Raw genomic sequence first — 26,258 nt, forward strand, 5'->3', positions numbered from 1 at the left:
TACTCTCTATCTTCCTCACCATGTCAACATTGAAGTATTTAGGAATAAATAGCACAATTATCTTAAAGATCCATATGATAAATATATTTTTATACATTATAAAACTTTGTGCTTAAATGTGTAATGAGTAACTCAATCTAATATTAAAATTTAAAGGATATCTGTTTCATGCAGTATATGCAGCTTGTTTAAAAAAAAATGATTTTAATTCCTAAACGATAATATGATTATTTATAATTTTATAATAATATATGATTTTATGATGATATATAATTTTAATCTTCGATAACGTTATTCCAAGTAATAATATTATATATACAAATATAATTGCTATTCAGTTTTGAATTATTTTACGGAATCTCGGAGGATCATTAAAACTATGTGAAAAGAGTTTCCAAGGTTCTCTTATCAGTCAAAGCGAGTTTTATGGGAGATTCGCGTGTTACACCGAGGTGTATAATAAAAATCCAGTAAAGTAGTTCATGATAAAATGTAACAAGAACGTCGTACGATTATTTACGAGTATTATTTACAACTGACATTGGATACTTCAATGAATAGAAGAATCGATTGTATCCTGAAGTTTATTTTAAGACAAATGAGGCCGTGAAAATGTCATATGTACATTCTATATCGAGCGTTATTTTTATTTATTAAAAAAATTTTATTTATCAATGTGTGATGCTAAATGTTCGATAAAAACAACTAAATTAATTTCAGTATTTAACAGACGTAGTAACTCTCACAATAGCTCATCAATTTGTCATTATTGTGACCTAGTTTTACCTGGCCTTTTCTGAGAAGACAAATACGAAAAAAATTCTGCATCTTTAGACTTTAAACATCTAAGATACTTCATAAATAAAATTAGCATATGACGTTTAAGAATCATACCAAAATCAGATTCTTATTGAAAAATTGTTGAAAGATATTTTTTAAAAAGAACAATTCTTGACATTCCTTTTGATGACAGAATTATCGATGTTTATATATTGAAAAAATTTGTTTAGAAAGTGACTCTTTTACAAAAGAGAACCAAAAATAATATCTAGTCCTAAGAAAAAATATTTCAAATTTTACATTTACAAATAGAAATTATTTTATTTAAAACTTTTTTTGTGATCTTAAAACAATATACTAATCCTTACGAATTTATAGAAAATTAATTATTCTTATACTTTTGCTATCAAGATCCTTGTCTATAACTCTCCATCTCTTTCTCTTCTTTTGCTCATCTACTTTTAAATATAATATTAAATATTTCAAAGTATTCTACTACTCCTTTGCACGGATCCTCGTGACAAAAAATGTATATAGTAAGGCATTTAATTTAAAGCGAGACATTTGACATTTGACGTCGAGTCGTTGCGACATTAGTATTACGTCCGCCCTTTTGTCGATTTTTCTATATCTCAAATATTATACATTTAGTCTTCATCTTTTCGTATAATCACCTAATCCGTAGTTGTGTCCTACACTCATTAATCATCAGTGAGTTTTAATGATTGTTAAGCATGCCTCATATCGTTTCGCAGTGATAAAAATGTTTCCACGAAATTAAGGTAATCAGACATCCTAATTAAATGTAATTGCTAAAGCTTAAACATTTTTTCAAGAACGCTAATTATTCCCGTCGCGTGACATTTGACGAAGTCTTTTCTCTCAGTCGGAGTTATCATAAATATCAGTTATAATTATCCCTCATTAAAAGTGCGTTGCGTCGGTCTTTAAAAGCACGCAGGTATTAGAGAAAGATTCAATGTCACGTTTGAACTTGAAACAACTAGTTCAAACGTTGATGTATAATTGCAGTACTGTGGATTATATGAATAATTCCTATATTTATAAATTATTTACATTAATTAAAAAAACAATAATCATCATTTCATTTAATCATATTATTTAATTTTGAAAAGTTGGCAAATATCTTTCTAAAAAATATTTTATTTTTTGAACTGTAATTATAATATATACTATTATAATATTTTAATATTTCCTTACATATTATATTTATTTCACTTCAAATTTTGGAGTTATAAATCGGAAAATTAACAATTTTAAAAAGTCAATAAGAGAAAAAATATAATATTAATATAATTATACTGCATTATTCTAATATCAGTGTATTATGTTTCAATTCGAGGTCTCATTAGCTGCCATTTCTGGCTAGAGAAAAACAATAATGCACATCGCGTGCTTCTAATAACCTTCCATAAATTCGCATTATCTAAAGTCTCTTGGATCTTTCCCCAATAAACTGCTTCTGACCGCCTACTATCCGGCACTCTCTTCCGGCGTCCTTGCCGACCTTTGCGGCAATCGCGGCGGAAAGCGCATAAAAGCTGCAAGGGACCCACAGGTAACCTGCGCACCTGCGAACCAGTCGAAAGCGATTGCGTAGACCGGAACGTGGCCGCGCATCAGTGAGAGTCGAAATCCCACCTTGTCTACAAGTCTACCTTGTCTACAAGTCTACGTTATCACAACAAGAAACACGGACAGCTAAAAAGTTTCGATGTATCGAAACCATAGATGACTCTCGACTCGCCGAGTCGAAATGAAAGTGCAATTATCAGTGAAACTAATACTTGTGCCGATTACGACTTTGTAAGTTTTTTTATAACAGTTAATAAATACAATTATAATTTATGTATATATACGTAGCGAGATATTTTTATTTATAATATATAATTTTTGTTGTCATCTCTCTTTCTTTCTCTCTCTTCCTCTTTATATAAATTTGTTATATATATATATATATATATATATATATATATATATATATATATACATAGTTTATTTACATGTGTTTATATATATATATATATATATATATATATATATATAAACACATGTAAATAAACTATGTATTTTAAATATTTTTAATATTTAAAATAAAAGAGAGAGACAAAGAGAAATTAATTTCTGTATATAATGTAATATATATATATATATTATATATATATTAAAAGGTAAGTTTATATATCTTCTATTTTATTTACTAATATTGAGAAATGTGAATCAAATGTGACACACGTGGCATCATCCATGACTTACTGCACTTTACGTTTCAAAACAAACATGTCCCTGATATTGAGTTGTACAACGTGCATTAACATGCATGCGTCGAGAAATACAATGTGCTTTCATCACGTAATTCATACTGCTCAATTTTTTACGTTTGTTTTTTAAACTAATTTCATTTATTATTTATAAGTATACGAAAAATGAATCTACAATTCGTTATTACTTTTATCCAGGAAATTTAAATCTATTTTAATTTATATTCAAAATATCTACCTTTACATATTTCTCTTATACATTTTCTCCCGCTACTTATAGAAATTATATTTATTAAACTTTGGATAATGACAGTTATTTATTTTTATCAAATTGCGTAATTTTTACTTCGTGTTTTATAGTGAAAAATATTTAAAATTATATTCTTTCATCTTTCATAAAAAAGCAACAATTTTGATTTACTAACAAAAGACTTGATAGCGATCATGAGACAATAGAAGATTGAGCAAATACTGTAACTAATTTATTGTCGTGCTTGCTAATATAAAAATATATATTTAATTATTTAATCTTTTCTTTTACAGACCACATATCGTTAATATATTTCTGTGAAATGTAACATCGATGTAAATTAGCCGGAGAGAGATTCGTTATATATATTATTTAAAAATATGGTGCTTCGGGATGGCAGTAAAATACATGGAAGGCCCTTTTGTGTTCAGACTAAATGAGAATGGTACCGGGCCGCATCTACTTGTACAGGTAATTGCATTTCCCACGATCTCACAGACGAATGATCAGATTTTCGATAAAGCACGAACGAAATCATAGACTAAGTCTGATCTACACGTAGAATCTCTACACGTCATTCCTTCGTTTTTGCACAAGCGTTAGCGCGCGATGCATCGCGAACAATCGATTTGATTCGACGTGAAAGGTCGTCAACTCCAACGAAAAACGTTATGTAGTACATAAACGTGGAGGTAGGTGCCTCCTAGTTCAGGTTTTATGTCCCTTCGAATTCCTTCACGATACGATTACAAACTTATTGTTAGATCTTAGCGCCCTTGAGCCAAATACTTTTCAAGGTACACGATATGTACATGCATACCTGCAACGCGCCTCTGCGTGCATACGCTGTTTTTAGACGCGACGATTAAATAATTGCGACATGCAACGATAAAAAAAGCAAAAATCAAAGGACTTGGTTGAATTTTGAAGAAATCTTTGGCATGAAATTTTTTATTTCTAATAATATTTGATTTTGTATTTTATATCAACGCGTTATTATACTTTCTTTTCATCAAAATTTCGGAAAAAGTCATTATTGTGTAAACAAATATTTAATTCTTAATACTAAATTTGTAATTAAATCTCAAATCAAATTTATTTAAAATAAAATCTAATTCAAACAAACAATAAGACTTTTAATTGCAATTAAATATTTCATCATTTATTATGCAAAAACTATTATATTCTGTTTATTTTAATTAAAAAGTAAATTTGTAATTCTAAATTTGTAAAAAAATTGGACAAGGGAAAAGTGTATATTTTATATAAACAATATAAACAATGTATTATTATCAAGAAAAATCTTAAAATTTCTAGAAGACTTTCATTTTCAATAATAACTCGATAATAACATCTTTGTTCTAAATATTATAATATTAAATCCGAAAAGAAGACGATGCAAAAATATTAAAAATTTGCTTCGTGATAAATATTTAGAAATTTGCAGGTTTTTATACTTAAGTATAAAAAATTCATTATATTGCCCCCGAATATTAAACGTCACACGAGTATGCAGTGTTTTACGAAATTATTTCGCTCTACGATTTTCATTTAATAAGCCAATTGCTCTTTTGCCTTTGACGGTTAACTACAAGATTCGAGTAAAACAGAGCAAAAAAGATTAGGTCATCCGTAAAAGATCATAAAAAATAGGATTGCCAATGACAGCAATATCTCTCGTATAATTTGCGAGTCATTCGGAGTTTGCATAAGTGTGTCTAAAATAACTTCGTCCAAAGCTCGGAAAGTAGCTCAATCGTTTCTTACAACGTATGATTGATCAAAATTAAATAATAGACTAGCTTGTGTCAAATACTATAGAATTTTAAATTCCATTGCATGTTGCAAGAAAATCTATATAAGTATTGCATCTAAAAAATTGTAATTCAAATCCAAATACAAATTAAATTATAATAAGTTAAATAAACATCAATTTAAAATGTATACACGAATAAAACTGATCATTTTCTCAAATTATTCAAGTATATCATTAATCTTTCCAATTATTTATCTTCGCATAATTAAAGATTTTCTAAATCATCTTAAAAAGCCATATTTTTAAAATAATTTTTTTACAAAATGTTATAATACGAAAGTTATTATAAAATCTTGTATGTATGTAATCTTTGTTTTAAACGATTCGCGAGAATAAGCTTTTTAATTAAAGTGATATACAATAATTTAATTGTAATCACAGACCTTGGCTCATTTCTGATACTGCGAGCAGTCATTCCTAATGTTCTAATAACACGACAATAAATCAAGGGCGAGCGTCGCTATTTTCGTGCCTCACCCTCGAAAGTTTTGCGGAACTTCGAAATGCGTAGTGCAATATCTGTAATTAATGAATTTGCTTTCGCACGGTTGCCGAACTGTAAGTGGTTCTGGCCTATCAATTTGACCAATTGAAGGAATCACGATGCAACATTTACACATAAGGTATGAATTAAATAGATATCGATTATGATATTCAAGTTGTAACTATAGTATATATAAATACATATTTCGCGAGAGACACTAAAATAAGTCGAATGCATTTCGAATTTATTAATAAGAATATTTATATTCAAAAATCGATTGTACGTGCATCAATAAAACTACTATTTTTATGTAACAGTCTTTATGAATAATTTATTTAAAAAAATAGTATTCTTCAATTCAAAACAATTGTGTAAATTTCAATGAAATGTAAAGATATAAACTAACATATTATATATTGATGACTGTAAGATTTCCGAAATTGCGCTTATTATCAATTTCAAAAGAATACAAGTGCATTTTACCATGGCATTTTACATCGTTGAAGCGTTTTTTATATACTGTTACAAATAATATAGAAATAATATAGAAAAGCTTATGTTGTCGTCTGGCAACAAGGAAAAATGCTCGATCACGCACGTATCGACATTTGAGAAAGATTACGAATATAATATCTGGCCCTTGGCCAGGATGGCCAATAAGACGGAATAACCGTCGAACCACTCTTTCGCTCTATTCATGGATGTTCTCTTCTACAGGTTTGCACGGAACGGGGATGGCGGGAGTATGCCGGCGAAAATAATGTATTCAAAGATCGATGGAATTTATGGTGGCGGTCCGGTGGTTTCCCTACGTCGCATTATAGGCCGTTACTCCCCTGGCAGGTAATAATGCAATTATCTATCCCTGTTTTAAAATTCCTATTCAAAATATTTACAATAAGCACATATTTCGCGTAAAATTGCAAAAAAAATGTTTAAAAAATTATTCTTTCAAATTTTTTTGGAGTCTTTTATTACAACAGATAATTTTTTTTTTAATAAATAGAAATAGATAAATTTAAATTTAATCGATAAAATATCAATTATTTGTTTCAGTTGTCTTCTAATTATTTATTGAGTTTACAGCACGATAATTTAGAGTACACGTTATATATAGAACTTTAGCCAAGTCAATATTAGTTAGATTATTTTTCGAGCAGTTTGTCAATCGGATACCAAAAGGAAATTCCATCTGCCGAAAGGATAAACTGATTCGTCATTTGAAATGTATGAAAAAAGTCCACGGTTCAATTTATGACTTCAGGTATTATCGACAATAAATAAATTTTTATTAGTCGTTTATTTTGCCGTTATATTTAAAATATAATTATTTTTTTCTAACAATATTAATTTGTTGCATTAGTCCTGCAGGATATAACTTGCCTTCTGAATACACGAAATTAGCCGAAGAATGTAGTCGTTACGAAAAAGACTACAATATTTGGATCTGTAAGCCAGTTGGGCAAAGTCAAGGCAAAGGAATTTTTCTGTTTCGTGTAAGGTTTCTCTTTAAAAATGCATCAGTGCAGATCAAAATACAAATTGCAAAAATTAGATATAAATATACATATCTTTTCAGAAATTAAGTGATCTATCATACGATAATGCCGCCGTTGCACAAAGGTATATCGAGAATCCTCTGTTAATCGGCGGATATAAATTCGATCTTCGTCTGTATGTATGTGTGCCGTCATATCGCCCATTAACAATTTATTTGTACAAGGAAGGTTTGGCCCGTTTCGCTACCGAAAAATTTTCCTTGGAACGTTTGGACGACCCGTTCCGACATCTTACAAATTTTTCCCTAAACAAATTGGGACCAGGCTATTCAGAGAAGAAGGAGCGCATCGGTGCCGGTATTTGATGCTAATAACATACTTTTATGCACACTAGACATGTTTTATATAAATTGCAATTAACTAACACGTCATACATGTAAGACACGTATTGTACATATAAATATCTAAAAATATAAATTATATTTAAATTTTTTCTTGATAATTTTAATTTTTAAAGTTTATTTATGCATTATTTGATTATGTGTTTTATAATGTTTTAATTAATTATCTAACAGAAGAAGATTAATACTTCGCGTATACATTAAATTATTTTCTTATCGCGCGTATTATAAAACACATAATCAAATAATTTATAAAACATTTTAAAAATTAAAATTATCAAATAAAATTTTAATATAATTTACATTTATAATGTATATATATATATTACTTTATTTTATTCTTTCATGCCTTGTTTTATAATTATTTATGAAGATTAAAAAAAAGTTGAATTAATACATACTCTTCTCATCCCTACATAGGATGCAAATGGACGTTTAGACAATTAAGAAGATATTTCGAGCAATCAGGACACTTTGACTGGATTTTATGGCAGAAAATCTCTTGTTTAGTGACTTTAACGATTCTAAGTCAAGCGGCAGGCATTCCTAAATCCTCTAATTGTTTTGAATTTTTCGGTTTTGATGTGTTAATCGATGAAAATTTGAAACCGTGGCTCTTAGAGGTAAATATAATGCAAATAATAAAAATAAATAATTAAATTGAGACGTCGTAATGCCTAACGAATTTATACAACAAATTAAATTACAGGTGAATTTAAGTCCGGCTTTAAGTAATGACTGTGAAGTCGATTCGGAAGTAAAAAAGCCCTTATTGCATGACCTATTTGATTTATTGGGTCTTCCAGTGTGTAATACTGGACTCTCCCTATTTACAATCTGGTCTTCCTCTGATCGTGTTGAGGAGGACGAGAGAGAAATGTCTTCCAAATGTGGCCGCTCCACGAAAAAAAAATCAAAATTAGGACGAGAAACCGATACTTTTCTAAATATTTCCCCGGATACCCGAACTACGGTAATAATAATAAAATTTCAAAAATTATATTTTTATTTTGATAAACAAAAAACATTAAAAATATTAGTCTTAAAAAAATATTAAATAAAAATTAATAATTAAAAAAATAAGAAAAAATTCACATTTGCAAACGTACTGTATATCTGAAAGAAAATGTACCGCTTATACATATATATTTTTTTTCTTTTTATTGTCAGTTAAGACAATCAGCGCCGGAAATTTGTCCAACTGCCTGGTCTCATTACAAACCGCTATTAATGGACAAATATATACGTCGAGGATATAAAGGAAATACGATCGAGAATTACGCTTCTAAAACAATTTGGGATAATGGCAGAGATTGGAGGGTTTCCTGTGTAAAGGAAGGCGGATGGATTCGTATTTATCCGTTTACTCGGATAAAACATATTGATAATATGGAAAATGTGAGACCGTCACCAAGAACTGTTGAAAACGAGATCAAGAATATGGTCCTTTCTATACAAAAGTAATTTTACCGAAATCTTTATTATTTTACTTTATACATATAAGCTATTTCGAAGCTATCACACACGTGTCATATTTCAGACTTAAATTTTTGTAAATAAATTAAAAATTTTTAATATAAAATACAGTATTAACAATGCAATATTATATTATTCTCTATATGTCTAAATATTAAAAATATATGCGACAATCATTTATGTTTTATTATTAGGTATTTAAAAGCCGTAAAGGAAGTGCAACAAAGAAATGAAAAGCTCACAGATGAACAATGCAACGCCTTTCTGCAAAATGCGCTTGAATTAAATACGGAAATTTGGCTGCCAGAAAAGTAAAAATCTTGAAGTCTGCATTTTTTGCTCATACCCATAATTTTCACATCTATTTACTCTCTATGCGCTTATTAACTATATTATTTAAAAAAATTCTTTGTACATATATAATTTATATGTACAATGTACATTATAATGAATGTGCACCTTTATTCCATCGATCTTTATATTATACATTATATTTAATATATTTCAAAATAATTATAAAATTTTATGTAACAAATAATCATTTAGTATTTACATTTAGCATTAAATGTAGCCATCTTATGCTCAATTCACAAATAAAATTATTTTATTACAACACTCTTGTTTTATAATTTAATAATAAGGATTTGTTATATACCATACAAAATTTTTAGTTTTACTCTCTCTCTCTTTCTAGCTTCAAATTATTAGAATTATTCACATTTTTATAGTTTATATAATTATTATAATTATTATAATTATAATTATTAGCTATTAGATTATACCATATAAAACTTTAATTTTATTATATCAAATTATTATAGTTATTTCAAAATGTTATAATTACTTTTCATATAAAGCTTCATATAATACTTTTCATATAAAATAAGATTTCTGTTGTTATTATAATCAAATTAATATATAACCTAAACACATTAATAATTTTCATATAAAAGTATATAATCATTAGCATTGATAGCCACACTTAGCGCCAAATGCAAAGATGCATGTACGCGGTCTCTAGTTAATAATAAATCAAATTACTCACCAAATTGTAGCATTTTGCCGTAATATTCGCTTCTTCGTTCTCCAACTTTTTTCTTGTTTCGTCGTGAACACATCTGCAAATTGAATTCCCGGTGGAAAACACGATGCTCTGCAATAATGAATATAAATTGTTATACTATCTGATATGAATCGGTCATATTTTTAATTTTAATATAATATCAAATTATTATTATATTTCAAAATGTTTATTGTATGGTTATAATACTTTTCATATAAAATAATATTTTTGTTATTATAATCAAATTAATATAATCATATTAATATTTTCTTTATATATAAATTTATAATTATTAGTATAGATAGCGATATTTAGCGTAATTTATTTAATTTATTATTGACTGAAAGTCGTATATGCGCAAATGCAGGCTACACATATAACCTTTTTTTTTTAGTCGACAATAATAAATTATATTACTTACCAAATTGTAATATTTCACTGTGTAATAATCGCTGCTTTGATCTCGCAATTTTTAGCTCCCGTTTCGTTAAGAATATATTTATTAGATTGAATTCCCAGTAGAAAACACGATGCTCTCTGCAATCACGAATATAAATTGTTATTGTCAATCCGTCGTATATAATACTAAATATAATACTTATACGTGATTATTACATATATAATATATATATAATCAACAAAATAAATAACTGAACAAATTTATTCACTGAAATTCACCGTGCTACTTCAACGTTTCGTACCCATGATTCCTTGCGTGAAGTCCGTGCGATTACTTATGTGACTCTTAAATTTGGCGGACTTTTCTCACTTCGCAAACATGATTTTTCTCTCAATAAATGCGCGGCAATATACGGCCGCGGACATAAATGAATGCAACGCGACGATAATCTGTAACTTTACTTGCCATTTTCGATGTAAATTAACTCGCTCATCCGATATTTGACGATCAAAATCTACGAAAAATCCCGTCTATGATCGAGCACCGATTCTGCAACCACCGCGATGCAGAGATAAATATGATCACTGATACGCATGCGCATGTAGCGCCCACCGTACAATTTCTTTCGCTTCGCGACATATGAATTTCCTCTCAAAATACGCGACAATATATGATCGCGAACATAAATGAATATGACCCAATAATAACCTGAAACTTTACCTGCCATTCTCGACGTAAATTAACTCGCTTATTCGATGCTCGATGATTAAAATCTACGGAAGATCCTACGCACGACTGTAAGGAATACCAACTCTGCTGCCGCGCGACGCGCGACGCCGACACGACTGCTGACGCTCATGCGCACGTAGCGCCTACCTCCTACCACCTACCGCCTACCGCACACCGCACACCGCACACCGCACACCGCACATTCCTTCTGCTCCACGACCTTCTCGCCTCGCGACCTTTTATACTCGAAGCTCGCGACACACAAATTTCTTGTTCGAAATGCGCAACAACATATGATCGCGAACTTAAACGAACGCGACGTAACAATAATCTCATAGCTTATTCGCCATTCTTGACGTAAATTAACCCACTCATCTATTGTTTGATAATTAAAATGTACGAAAGATCCTGTCTATCATTCAGCACAGATTCTGCTGCCACGATGAATATAGCTGCTGCACTCACACTGTACTTATACTTTCCATAAAATAACCGGAGATACTAGTTTAATTTTATTACAATACAACTAAAAATATAATTACTATATATTTTTCTATCATGTATGTCTTATATACTTTTATATATAAACACAATAAGATCCTACAAAAATAATTATTTTCACATATGTAAATAATAAAATGTGATAACAAAATTTACACTTAAATTTCAAGGCGGAACGATAATCATACAGTAATATTCTCCAAGTTTCGTTAGAAATATTAATAAAAAAAAATATTAAATATTTATATTATAAATGGAGTTTCTTAATAATGGAGTTGTATACACTCTGGGCATATTCATGAAAAGGATACCTAAATATTGTATCTAGATATTCGTCCATTATTGTTTAAAAAATCTTAAATTATATTTTTTATGATTAATTTTATTTTCTTGAAAATTACATTATTAATTCACGCCTTTTGCCGCTAATCTCTTGTCGCGTTCCTCGGCAATCGACAGCTTCACACCTCTATCTCGTGGTAAACTCACATAAGCCTTCGTGCCTTTGCCAATGATGAAGACATTGTTCAATCTGAAAATTTAAATTACATATTTAAAACAATATGTAGATTAGATGCTTACTACTACTGAAAATAAATTGTATATATGTTGTTTCCTTCTTGGGTAATACGGAAAATCTATAACGATAATCAGTGACCAATATGAAGGAATTTAATCTTGGCCAGATTTGACTATACATGTAATATACACATGTCATAGCTTCGATAAGGCCCAAAATTACAAAGTTAATCCTTTAAGAAATAAATAATTTAAAAATTCACCAGTTTTCTCAATTGTATGACATCTAAAATATTTTAATTGCAATACAATTAATCTATATCAATATATACTTGTATTATATAAGTTAAAGTTTTGAAGTATTTGTGTGAAAAAGAGAAACTGTAAAGTAATTAGTGATATCATAAAGCAAGTTCTTTTAAAACATGTACTGAAGAAATACACAAAAAAAAAGATTATATAATTCCATTATCAATATTCTGACAATTGGAAATAGATTAAAATATTTAATACTTTTAAAATTTATATTATAAAAATAAAACATGTTTTATTCTATACCTTGTGGCAAAAGTATGTCCCTGCGAATCTTTTATATGACAAATGTCGAAGGAGCCAGGATGACGTTCACGGCTGACGACAGTACCAACACGACCCAAATTTCTTCCACCAGTAATCATACATAGATTACCTAATAAACAAGAGAGAATTATGTTCAGTTTCTTTTTCTTTTTTTCTAAGATATATAATATTTAATTATTATATATTGCAGGTCATTTTTTACAATATCAGTTAATTAATTATTATTAATATTAATAGAGAAAATTAGAACAAAAAAAGAAATAATTACCAGAATCAAATCTGATAGAATCCAAGATTTTGCCACTAGCAATATCCAAATGAATAGTGTCGTTGACCTTTATGACAGGATCAGGATATCGGATTGTCCTACCATCATGTGTTACCAAAAATGGTATCCCTTTAGGACCAGTCTGAACACGCTTTACTTTGCACAATTTATACTGTAAAATACAATGCCACATATACATATAAGACATAATACTTTTTCTAATATAAAATAACTATATATCAATATATGATATCAAGCATTTACCTTAGCTTCTTCAGCAGTAATACGATGAGTAGTGAAACGTCCCTTAACGTCATAGATCAAACGGAAAAATTCACCAGTTTTCTCGATTGTAATAACATCTAAAATATTTCAATTACAATATAATTAAACTATATCAGTGTATACTTGTATCCATAGACAAGTTAAATTATTTTTGTGCGCTTCCTGGGTAATACAGAAAATGTGCAATATGCAACAATCTGTGACCAAAGTGAAGAACTTGCTATTTACTATTGGCCAATTCTTGACTACAATATTTTTGTAATTATATCATAGCTTCGATATGGCCCATCTTAACTTTTTTATAGGAGATAATGTATATATATGCATAAAAAGTAAAAGATATAGAAGTAAAAACACTTACCCATAAAACCAGCAGGATAGTTGGGGTCAATGCGAATCTTTCCATCTACTTTAATCAAACGCTGCATGACAATCTTAGTAACCTCACAATTAGTCAAGGCATACTTCAATCTATTACGCAGAAAGATAACCAAAGGGAGCGATTCTCTAAGTTTGTGCGGACCGGTGGATGGTCGGGGAGCATATACACCCCCCAGTTTGTCCAACATCCATGCTTTAGGTGCATTAAGCCGTTTAAGGTGCTTCTTTGGACCGCGAGCCTAAAAAAAATCCATCATCAATGATAAAGTTAATAAGTATATAAATTCTTTTCTTGAAAAATTAATATTAACAATTTCTTTTACGTAAGTAAAACTTTCTCACGCGTTTTAAATCAATAATTTTATAATTTTCTAACAATAATCTTAACTTAATATCTCATATTTAAAAAAATTGTTTAAATATCTCAAATTTTCACGGAACGTAAACATTTAAGATAATCGTACTGCACATTTTCCTGCGTTAACAAAGCTTTTAACATTAATATAATAAAGGAGAATGTAAAATAACGTACATGTGTATCTGTTAGAAAATTTAGGTTATGTCCAAATTTAGGTTAATATTAAAATAATTGTAACTCGAGCAAAATTACAGTTTTTTTATCATGAAAAAACAGATGTGATGTAATAACAATGCAATAAAAGCAGAAGAGGTCAAGAATTTGTTAAAAGGAAACAACGAATGGAGCGATGTAGCGCATCGAAATGACACAATTATTTTTCTGACAATAAGGCGTATATATCAATATATAAACGTATCATCGATCACGCGAAAATGTGCACAACGATTTTTTTTCATATATTAAAATGATTCACGTCACATACGCGTGATGCAGATAGATTTTAAGAGCCGTAACAACCTTACCATCTTGGAATTCTAACCGGAAAGGCACGAGGACATACGTCGCGCACTCACGTTAGGGAAATCGCTCACAACGCTATTGAAACCGGCCCGAAACTACGTCATGCGATAGAGAAAGGAAACCGAGCATCTAAATCGGAACCGAGCAAACTCACTAGACAAGCGACAGTGTGATTGGCTGTCATCTCTGATTGGCTAGCGCGCGATATGCATTACATATATGTATGTTATACATTTTCTGCACAGGAGCCATAACAGTTTTCGTGAACTTGCTAGCTGCAACGCACAACACTTTTTACATTTGTTTTTCGTTATTATTTGTGTTATAATAACATGTGAATTATATTGAACATTATAATAGACAGCCATAAAGCCGGTTTTCTCGCGCAAGTACGTCGAACGTTGCTCCAGTGAAGTATTCGAGATTAAGTTCGAGGTAAAATATTCAAGATATCAGTTGATCTTTTATTTTGTCCAAATTTCAAAAAAATTACATATAATGATTGAAATATATATGTTGTACTGTTAGAGTTTACAGAATTTCTTAAAATTCAATTTGTAATTAATGCAGAAATAATAATTCTTGTAGAAAATCTGGTTAAAAAAATTCTCATTCGCATTTTACTATTTTAAAAAGACATTTATAAAAATCATCGAAAAATTCAGCGGGTACATTTTGCCTGTTAACAAAATTTACATATATATTTTTAATACATCGATATATATTAATATATTATGCAAAATTATGTATTAGACAATTTTTTTGGAATCTTTGCAGACTGAAACGCGGCGCAGTTAGATAGCAGAAATGAAATTCGCGAAACAAACAAATAATATTGAAAATTGAGACATGGAAAAAAAATAGTCTTGCAAACGCTCGATCATCACCGCGATTGGTCAAGAGTTTTCCAGTCGATAAAAAAAAACCGGACAGCGCGGCGCCGCGGTCCGGCACGGCGTCCAGCGGTCACTCTCCGCGGTCCGCGGCTAAAAAGGGTCGATCCCCTTTAATCGGCCGAAACAACATGGCGGATCGCGCTCCCGTGCCGGTAGGGCTCTGTCTCTCGCAGTGATTTGCGACTGCGACTGCGACGGCATTCGGAGTTGCGGAATCGCGGTGCGGAACGTACGCACGCATACGCATACGAGGAGTTGTGTGTACGTGCGCGCGTGAACGGTGCGTAGCTCTTCTCTTCTCTCCTGTCAACGGTACAGTAAGATTCTCGTGCGTGTTACGATCGGATTCTCGCGGAGCAACGTACGGAGCAGCGTTTCTCGTCGTCCCCTGCTCTGTCGTCGCGATCCTTTCCCTTCGTCCTTGTGTTAGTATCGATCAGAGCAATCGTGTCGGCGGCAATGTGCCGTCGCGGATGATGGAGCTAACGCTAGCGCGCGACATCTTCGTCGGCCAGGCCGCGTCCCCGTGACCCGTGACACGTTCGCTGCGCGAAGCAAGAGCTTGCGTTTCACCTGCTCCGATCAACTCGACGACGCCTCGTATCCGTTTGTCCGGTGGCTGTCCGGTGACGAGGTAAGTGCGGACGATGGCGTTTAAGTGACAAGTATATTGTATAACTGTAACCTCTTCTCAAAAAGAATTATTTGTACAATCTTGTCTGTGCTTTAGTACAACTTTCTTTTCTTTTATTTTTATAGCAGTTATAATTAGAAGCGAAATATTTTAAATTAATACGCGCAAAAATATATACATACATGGATTAGTGTTGTAATATTTTTTTTTAACTGTTGAGATAAAATAGCGCTGAATTGGGTGTATGTAATTGAAAATGCAGTTATACTTTTGGTACTTTTGATTGACGCCGTTAATTTAAACATTTAATTGTACTTGTATGTACTTTTTTATCTGAAATGACAGAAAGGAAAAGAAGATAAGGGATATACAAAGATTATATAGAAATGTACACAGAACTTTTTAATCAAAGTTTCTGCGGCTAATCTCGAGATAAATTTTCTTTAACGATAACATCAAAGAAAATGATCACTTGTGTAAATTTTAAACGTGATATATCTTTAATCTGAAAATATATAATTAATAATAAATGCTTTAAATTATATTTCTTTTAAATATTAAATATTATATTATACTAAATATTATTACTTTAAAGTCATTTATGAAAACTACAATTGTTTTATTATATAGTTTGCTTTATTTATTATTAAAAGTGAAATACAGTTAAATATATACATAATAAAAAAAAAAAAAAACAAGAAATCTTTTGGCAATCACGTAGTAATAAATCAGAAAAATAATTATATTAAAAAAATAAACGCGGAATAAATCTTTGTTATAATAATGCGTTCTTTTAATGCATTTATATTTTATGAAACCAACATACAAAATGACACTGTATATTAAGTCTCAAACAAGAGTGAATTTTAATTATTATCTCGATTCGCAAAGCCTGCATATCGATCGAATATGTTCTCGTACACTCGGTATATCAAAGGCGCGACATAGGCAATGTAATTGCACATTGCCTATGCAACCGGGAAATTCCGCGGCGCGTGTGCTTTTCCGGAGATATCTCCCGTCGAGTGTAGTTCGCTCCCCTAGATGTGAAATCGATCTGGATTACATCTTCGACCTGAATGCAATTTGTATGTTTCTGTAGCAGTCAGCGGCATTCCTTTCACTTTGCTGACAACTGCACGATTGACAATTCGTGCAACAATGATACGTGCAAATTATTACACGCGGTTTTTCTTCGATCTGTGTGTCTTTAACATCTATATCGCTCCGCGTACAAAAAGATAAAGTCAATGAGAAAGTGTCACTGGAAAGTCTTTTATCTTCATTCTCCAGACATTGATCTTTGACAATGTATTAACGAATTCAATGAAACTTTAACAATACAGAGATTTGCTTTCTGCAAATGTATACATTTTGATTTTGATGCAACAACATTTTTATATCATGCAAATAATAAAATTTAATATAAAATATATAACGGATCGAACAAATTTCTACATATGATGAATGATGTCGATGTTTGGAATCATTTTATAATAATAATAATTTACAAACCATTTGCATAATTTTGAACATTGAGGAAATATAAAATAAAACATGATTGTAACTATAAAGATAAAGTGTATTATATAACACATAATAATTTTATATTCTATCAATGAAAATTTGAGAAAGAAGAGATGATTATATTATATATTACTTTCTGAAAAAATTAGTTGTTTGTTGCAATTGTCGCACTTTTCTAATGACAGTTTTAGCTATAATAATATTTATAGTTTATTCGTGTTAATTTTATATTATACATATATATGAAAAGTAATAAGATATACATATATTCGAGTAATTTGCGCGGTAAATGTGGATGAATGTTGATTAATCTCGCGTTCGAGTCGCATTCCTCATTAGTTTGCATCGCGAAGCGTTATATACAATCGATACATGCACGTAGTACGAAAAGCTCGCTATCCAAGTGGCGGCATATGCATGTATATATGCATGCGCTTGCTAGTTACGTGCATATGCGCAACGCTGCATGCTGCGGGGTCATTGTCCGCACGTGTTCTATTCCCATCACTAATACATTCGCTGACAATGAACGGCAAAGCATGCTTGAGGGTGAAACGGAATTTTTCGCAAATTTGTAAGAGGCAACATAGGAATTTGCCAAAAATCGCTCGAGTTTTTAATACTCGTGTGTATTTCATTTTATTCATACTTTGTTATTTTATTTTATATATTTTATTATTTGGTGAATTTCGAAATTATGACGCTGCTTTCAAAAAAAGAAAGCGAGAAAAAGTATAAAATTAATTAATAGAAAATACTCATTTTTTTGTAAGTTATGAAATACCGTGAAATTTTAATAAATATTATGTACTTTTTCTATATAATGAAGTATAATATATTTCGTCAATTATACTCTTGTAGCTAAAAAAATGTATATAACCTGTTATATTTATTTATTAGTTCTAATTAATTAATTTCAAGATATTGTAATTTCCATATATCAAATAATTTTCATTGAATAATCATTTGATAATAACATTTTTATTACTGATAAATAATTTATAAATTATAAAGGCTTTTTTTAGTTTTGAGCAAGGAATTAAATAATTTCTGATCAAAGGGGTTTGACATCCAGTTAATTTTATTATGTATAATAATAAATCATTGATAGGTTAATTAATGAATGATTTTGAAATCTAGTAAAACGATTCTCGCCAAAATTAGGAATAAGGGGGAGAAGTTAAAAGCGATAAAACTCCGAGAAATATTACATAACGCAAAAGCGTTGCTGCGTAGATTCTCAGAATGACGAGGGGAGTAAAGTCACTATTCCATTCATGGGATTCGTTTAATGGGGTCTCGAGGACGAAAGGGAGGGCCGGATCCCTTTCTGCAGAAAAGGATTTGAAGTTGAAGGTCACGCATCCCCTCGTGAAAATTACGCAGTTTGAACGCAATCAATGTCGCACGTTGCACGAAGGCTCAAAAAATTTGTCTTGATTTTTTAAAATAAACGTCAATTATTTATAGAGAATGACAAAGCAAAATTTTAAATTATATTAAAAAACTTTTAATTTTAATATTATTTCAATTTAAATATTGTGTCAACAAAAAATTATAAGATATCAGCTTCAAATTTGACAAGAAATTTACAGTTTAATGAGAAAAATGCAACTTTTAAAGACACTTTATTTATATGCATTTCTACAAATTTAATCGTCAAATGTGAGGAAGTTTTGAATTGTTTCAATGAATAAGAAATTGTATTTATCAGTTAATTAAATCATACGTCTCTCGAGTAAACAGAATGTTATATGATCAGGTGATCAAGCTAGTAGATTAATTCTCCGAGGTGCGATTTAATCTTTGTCTTGTTAAATCTAATTAAATTTCACGCATAATTTTAATCGAAGAATAGATATAGAAAATCTAGAAATGTCGAAATAAGAATTTTAAAAGAATTTATTTTCCTAAAATGTTTGTAAAAGTAATATTTTATTTATTAGATATAAACAGAAGGGGGAAAGAGGTACTTTTTTTTTTAAATATAATTAATTAAATCATACGTCTCTCGATGATTAATATTTAGCTCCTTCTTCTATACATATTTATACAAAGTAATCGCGCACATATACAGAAATATTTCAAACATAAAATATACAAGACTATCAAAAATATACTTTAACGACGTAAATATATTAATTATTCGTAGGAATAATTAAAGACAGAAATATAGAACGATAAATATAAAAGGTCTAAAATAATCACAAAAAATATAGAAGGTATAAAATGATTGTACAAACGTGAAATAATATAACTTCAGATATTTGCGTAACTATGTGCGTACTCTCGAAATTGAGATGACAGTTGGATTCGACGCGCAATTCGATCCCCAGTCAGTCAGTGCATCGGGGCGAGGGGGAGGGGGAGGGGGAAGGGAAAGGTTAAGATAGACGCCGTGTCTCGATCGTTCGCGTCCGAGGTATCCCGTCGCGGAGATGATGCGCAATAACCATCATTCCATTGCTCATCCATCCCCTCGCATGCTCTTTTCGCCTACTCCGCAATGAGAGACGCTTACATTATGCATTTCCATCGGACGAACTCGTGTCGCTGTTTACCCACATACGCGCGTTGTATAATCGTCAACAAACCCTCGGGCAACCCTCCGCGACCAGCCGTCGTTTGCTCCCCTCCCTTTTCTCGGTTCTCGTCCTCAATCCCTCCTAGGCTCGCTTAGATCCTCGATCCCTCTCTCGTTCTCCCCCTTCGTCTGTCTTCCTCCAGCTCGCGATTCACGTGACCGGGACAGTCTATTGATTCCTCGAGGGTAGTGCATGCGCCCTCGTGCACGCGATCTCTGCTGTCAAGGGGGTTTGTATACGATGGAGGGGATAAGTTTGGAGGAAGCCCCAATGGTAGAGATGCTGGCGACGGGGAAAACGAAAGAGAGAAAGAAGGTCGGGAAACATATATGATACCGAGAAAAAGACGGAGAGAAAGAGAAAGAGAAGGAAAAGAAATACGGAGATAGCGATGGAAAGTGCACATCGTTTTTTAGTGTTTTTTTAATATATCTTTAAAATGGTAATGGTACACATTTTTATATGATAGAATGAAATAGATATAGTTGTCGGGATTAAAACGAGTATTGAGAGTATAAAAAATAAGAGATATATACTACAGTTTAAATATGTATATATTGTAAGAACAGTTTTGCCTATTGTAAATATATATATTTCATTATATTATTTTATTATGTTATTTTATAGAAAAAGGTTGATTATTTATTAACTATATTGGCGATTTTCGTAATGATGACTCTAATCACCATTAAAAACTCAAAAATTTCTTTCGTTAAATATACCATCTAATAATAAAACTATATCGCAATTGAATAACAGTATCTTGACTTAGTCTTTTGCATCTATCTGTTAATTATCAGTATCTAAAAATTATATGATTAAATTACTATTGTATTTTAAATGTAGAAATTGCTAACTTAACAAACTATTTTGTCTTCGAACCTATTTTGAAAGAATTTTTTTTACGCAAATATTAAAAGCTTTTAAACTTAATATATGTATCAATCTATTATTGTTACTCTCTTATCATTTTTTAATTTTGTAATTCTTGATCAATTTATATTTCATTCTCTTTAAATCTATTTAATGTTGATTTTGATTTTGTGATCCTGGATCATTTTCTCTCTCTTTTTCTCCAAAGTTTCTTGGCGTTTCTTTGTAACACGTTAAAAAGAATCCATCTGGTGATCGACTACGAATTCGTAGAATCCAGAAAATTCGCTCGGACTTGTTCAGGATTCGACGCAAAATTCGAGAGTTCCCTCAATTCCCGTCGTCGGCCGGGGGAGGCAGCGTGTTCGAGCGCTAGTGAGGCGGTCAGGGGTTGCGAAGCGGAGGGTCGTGAAGAGAAGGGTTGCGAGGAGGAGGGTGGTGATGAAGGACGACGGACGGAGAGAGAGGGTTTACCGAGAATCGCGGCGGAGATTCAGTCTCACTTGTGTGGCGTCTGTGTCGTGATCAGCCTCTTCTTTTTCTTGTCACTCGTCATGACTTCCCTCGTCTCGCACATCATCAGGTACGATCGACATTGACATAACACGCGTTGACATCTGCCGCGAGTGTATCTCCGTCCTCGATTCGACGCTTGCTCTGCTTTGAATCACTTTAGACTGTATCTCGTATCATTTAAAATTAATTGTGTACACAGTGTCCCAATAAGAAAGATCGATATTTTGACGGGTGATTGGCCGTGTTTCGTAAATAAGAAAAGATTTCTATGAACGAATTTGCGATTGAATTTTGCGGAATTTTTAGAAATTTTTAAGTTTGAAGAATGTATTGTGTCTGTAGCTATACACACACACACACACACACACACACATATATATATAAAAGATGGTGGATGATTTAGCTGTAAATAGTGAACGACGTCACATTTCTTTTTTTATTGTTATATCCACATTATCCATTATATTATCCACAGTGCTTAGGTATTTTTAAATATTGTGGTCAAATATTGTTTGAAAAATATTATCTCTAAAGTATTGACTTTTTCTCTTAGAATACCTTATATTTGCTAAAATTGCGAGCATACATTCTATCATCAAATTTGTTAATTTTTTATATTTTGAAATATCTATATTCTAAAATTAATCTACAAAATTTTTCGAATAAATCAGACTTTATTGCTGAGCGATATTCTCGGTGTTTCTAGAACGCAATTCCTGTTTACTACGTCGGTCGAACATCGCAACGTTTTATGAAATTATCAACATCAATTAGTTACAATTAATGATTTTTTTTGCTATTGATTGTGAATTATTTAGTTTATAATTTTAGTATTAATTTGCGTAAATATAATTTCGGCGAAAATTAACTCGTTACGAGTAACAATTTGATATCGACAACTGCGCAAAACGTCGAAACTGATGTTAAATGCAGAAAAGCTACTCTGATTACGCAAACTATCTAGATTTAAAATTGGATTAATTGCATTTATTATATTTTTGTACATTTTTATGCTATTTTGACAATATTATGAATTGAACTGTGCATAATATATAAACAAATTGTAAAGATATAGCATATAAAAATGTACATATAGAAAAAGCTGTAATCTATAAAAAACGATTCCTCTATTTAATAATATCCTCAATTTTAAAAAAAACTATTTTTTTTCTAGAAATAAAATTTAGATATATTGAATTAGATATATATATAATTCAAATATACGTAAATAAATCTCTAATTTCTCTAATTTCTCTAGAATTTTGAAATTTTTTTATGAATGAAATTGTTATGAAATTATGTCTTGATAGTCAAATTATTAGATGGAAATTATCTTTGTGATTGGATAAAAAAACTAATTGGAATATCAGTTTACCCTCGAGATCGAGAGAGAAGAAGAAATTCTTTCTGTACATTGTTATGTGTTTGGCAGAACGAGCCAAATAAAATGTACGAACGGAAGTATGTAGTCACAGATCGTTATGTCGCATTTGTCGAGGTATTAAAATTACGTTCCGTAGTACTATAAGTAACCTCGATATAACGTGTATTAACCCGGAGTCGCATGAGTGCTATAGGATATCATTTAGAAAGGTAGCTAATATCAAGACTCAGATATTTTATTTAACATGAAAGAGAAATAAATTTCGTCAGAGATTTATTTTTTTTATGCACGACAAAATTAAAAAATGTATAAACGCGTGACAATGGACACAATGTCAACGTTTTGCCGGAATTAAGTTTCTTTTCGATGGTTACATAAAAACGTGCGGTTGTTGCTAAGCGCAACGCGCTCTCCTACACCCTCCACTGAGGCGCAGGTGCAAGGGTTGAGGCACAATAAACTATAAAAACGAGATATGAGGCTATAAGATATAAAAAGAGCGCAAAGAAAAAATAGAAATATAATATATATATATAAATGTAAAAGCTTCAAATAGAAATAAATGAGAGAGAAAGAACTGTAATATATATGAGAAATATCTGGAGAATATACTAAAGTGCATCGTGTCTATAATTAATAAAATGGGCTTAAAAGATTCCTCTCATTTTCTATTGTATATTTTAGAAAATTTATTTTACATTTTATTTCCGGTATTTGCTTGAAATGCTTATTAGTTGCAAAGTCTTTCTCAAGTTTCTTTTCATTTTTTATATTTCGTAAAGTGATAAATTATTCCTGAATTATAATGTGCTATACACAAAATATGATACATTAGTTACTTCTTTTCTAATACATATTTTATTTCTTACTTTTTGCATCTCACATTATTTTGTTATTTTTCGTAAAGAAATAAACGCGGAATATTATATTTATACTACTGCCTTTCAGAGTATAAATGCATAGGCTGCGTTTAATAATGTATCGCGATGTTTCGTGAACAGGTGCCTTTCGTTTGATCGGCACATCATTAGACGGGAGATCGGCGTTTCTTCCGCTACGAAATTAAACGCTCATTCCATCTACCCTCATGGGAAATATCGATCGCAGACACTGCACGAACACTGCACCGTCGAGTCGCACGCACGATATCTCGCGAACAAACGAATCGATTGGCCACAAGCGAATCTTTCCATTGCACTAATTATAAGTGCATTAGGTCAGTGTTCTCAAAGGGTCTTGAGACTGAACATTTTGATTATTTATCAATAAACTTGTATGTTAAAAAAATTAAGAAAATGTACAGAATTAATCCTCTTCTTTATTTTAAATTAATTAATTCTTATTTAAAAGAAATAATGGATTTACTTGGAAAATATCATATTAAATATTTCAGATTTCAACGTCTTAAAATAAAATTAGCTAAAAATTAATTTAATCTCCTCAAAATTTTTTACTTAAAATTGCTAATCAGTCTTCACGTTCTTTTTATATTTACTGATGTAGCACTTTCTTCACAGTTCTTTGACTGTGCAACTTAATTATTTGCAGAGACGTAGTTATTCATTTTCGCTGCGTCTTCAAATTTGTCTTATTTTTCTTGTCTTCTTAGTCAAAGATATTCGATATTTAATGTAAGCGTAGAAACAAACAATCATATTTTGCTAACTCTGTACTATTTATGAATACGAATTCAATATTGCTGAATTAAGTGAAAAATTATATATTTGTACGCATTTTATGGATTTCCTCATCGAACAATACAGTTCGATGTAGACATTAAGAATGATGTAACCCTTTTCGTGTATTTTGTATCTTTTCTACAATTTATAAATGCTGTGCATATTAAATGCCAATTATGTAAGATTGACGAGCAATTTGTAGATTGCGAGATTCTATCAATGTTTATTGATTTTAAAAAATTATAATTATTGATAAAAATCGATCTTGAAGATTATTTAAATGTGTCATTAAATGGTTCAATAACACTATTGAATCTGTCGAATACGTGGACGTAATGCATGAATATTATATCTCATTTTGTGTGCAATACAATTTAAAGTAAATGGTTTAGATTCATGAAAAAATCAAGTGGATTATGCGAATTTTATTTTCACTTAACTAACTTGTAAGTTCTATAAAATTTGTTGCATCTTTTATTAGAAAAAGAAGTGAAAAAAAGTGAAAGATGTGATATGATGAGTGGTTTATTTTGAGAGTCATTAAAGAATAATAAATTAGTCTTTTTGAAAATTTTGATTAAAAGGAGATGAATTTTAGGTTCGTGAATGATTTAATTTAAAATGCAGTAATTCATAGTTTCTTTTAAATGTTTCATATCATACATATATGTATATAATATACATTATTATATTAATAATAACAAAATTGTAATTAATTATAATAAGGATTTAATTTCTTATAAATTATATAACTTGAGTTATAACAATGTATTTTAATAGAATTAGAATAATATATTATAAATAATAATAATATTAGGTATAAACGTTTTTTTGTAATTTACTTTATTTACATTAAGAGCTAAAATTTTATGAATTAAATCTGTATCGCAAAACACACACACCTACTCATTGTATTTCGTGAAATTTACAGAAACAAGCAGTGTCTTAAAGAGCGCACAAAGTTATTATCAGGTTGCTGCAATGACAAGTGCAAATGGACGAATGATAGATATTAATTAACGGGATTAAATTCGAAAATAAGCGTTAATTAATTCATAAGCTGTCGCATGTATCGCAAAACCTGATACCCATGATTAATTATACACTCTTCTGTTGTAAAATACATTAACGTCGACTCATCGCCATGTTATGTCTCTATAAAATCGATATATCCACGATTCTCAATTGAAGAAATGCGTTTTTCGAATTTGTTGTCGATTGCGCTAATATTTTTCATACTTCGCGAAGAATAAAGAGAACTTGACACGCTAAATGAATCAGCGATTATAATTAAATAGAATTGTATTGCATTCGGTTTAAGATTAAGTGCGCGATCCTATGGCTTCCACGTCGCACACAAAGAATCGCATAACTCTTACAATATTTATGTACCAGTTTATCAATTTAAAATTAAGTAATAATTTTAATTATCAGAAGAATTGAAAAATTTTTAACAAAATATGTGCAAGTTTTTTTTTCATACGAAATAATTTCCTAAAAAATAATGAATATTGACTTGTATTTAAGAAAAAAAGATTATTCAATAAAAGATTGCATTTTATTTAAATTAT

At 30.5% G+C, this 26,258-nt stretch overlaps 3 protein-coding genes across 4 annotated transcripts in view; 2 read left to right on the top strand and 1 right to left on the bottom strand.

Annotated features, from left to right (window-relative positions):
- Rps4 (ribosomal protein S4) overlaps positions 1–14,743 on the bottom strand; it is a 74,535-nt gene extending 59,792 nt beyond the window's left edge. The window contains exons 1-8 of the mRNA XM_072910023.1: positions 14,596–14,743; positions 13,694–13,952; positions 13,312–13,409; positions 13,048–13,219; positions 12,759–12,888; positions 11,172–12,213; positions 10,473–10,588; positions 10,034–10,141 (exon numbers count right to left, since the gene is read on the bottom strand). Coding sequence (XP_072766124.1) covers positions 12,087–12,213; positions 12,759–12,888; positions 13,048–13,219; positions 13,312–13,409; positions 13,694–13,952; positions 14,596–14,598 — 789 coding nt within the window. The 5' untranslated portion in view covers positions 14,599–14,743 and the 3' untranslated portion in view covers positions 10,034–10,141; positions 10,473–10,588; positions 11,172–12,086. The remainder of the gene's footprint in view (positions 1–10,033; positions 10,142–10,472; positions 10,589–11,171; positions 12,214–12,758; positions 12,889–13,047; positions 13,220–13,311; positions 13,410–13,693; positions 13,953–14,595) is intronic.
- On the top strand, positions 1,922–9,391 carry LOC140675461 (probable tubulin polyglutamylase TTLL2). The gene is made up of 10 exons (XM_072910001.1): positions 1,922–2,607; positions 3,606–3,783; positions 6,330–6,455; positions 6,773–6,876; positions 6,976–7,108; positions 7,192–7,468; positions 7,933–8,135; positions 8,222–8,485; positions 8,683–8,972; positions 9,183–9,391. The coding sequence occupies exons 2-10, from the start codon at positions 3,706–3,708 to the stop codon at positions 9,301–9,303; spliced, it is 1,596 nt and encodes a 531-aa protein (XP_072766102.1). The 5' UTR covers positions 1,922–2,607; positions 3,606–3,705; the 3' UTR covers positions 9,304–9,391.
- A 142-nt stretch (positions 14,744–14,885) lies between the features above and the next one.
- LOC140675459 (protein FAM13A) overlaps positions 14,886–26,258 on the top strand; it is a 47,570-nt gene continuing 36,197 nt past the window's right edge. The window contains exons 1-2 of one of the 2 annotated variants that reach the window (XM_072909996.1): positions 14,886–15,028; positions 15,371–16,123. The gene's annotated coding sequence lies outside the window, so the exon portion shown is untranslated. Of the gene's footprint in view, positions 15,029–15,370; positions 16,124–21,534; positions 21,692–26,258 lie in introns of those variants that run through there. The other variant, XM_072909997.1, reaches the window with a different exon arrangement.

Source organism: Anoplolepis gracilipes, chromosome 17, assembly GCF_047496725.1.
Source record: "Anoplolepis gracilipes chromosome 17, ASM4749672v1, whole genome shotgun sequence".
Classification (NCBI taxonomy): Eukaryota; Metazoa; Arthropoda; class Insecta; order Hymenoptera; family Formicidae; genus Anoplolepis; species Anoplolepis gracilipes.

What these genes read in the sequence shown, in the direction of transcription:
- LOC140675461 (XM_072910001.1), top strand. Translation starts at nt 3,706, where the DNA reads ATGGCAGTAAAATACATGGAAGGCCCTTTTGTGTTCAGACTAAATGAG. An exon ending in GAAGGAGCGCATCGGTGCCG is followed by an intron (nt 7,469 to 7,932) that starts GTATTTGATGCT and finishes ATCCCTACATAG; the next exon opens with GATGCAAATGGACGTTTAGA. An exon ending in CCCCGGATACCCGAACTACG is followed by an intron (nt 8,486 to 8,682) that starts GTAATAATAATA and finishes TTTTATTGTCAG; the next exon opens with TTAAGACAATCAGCGCCGGA.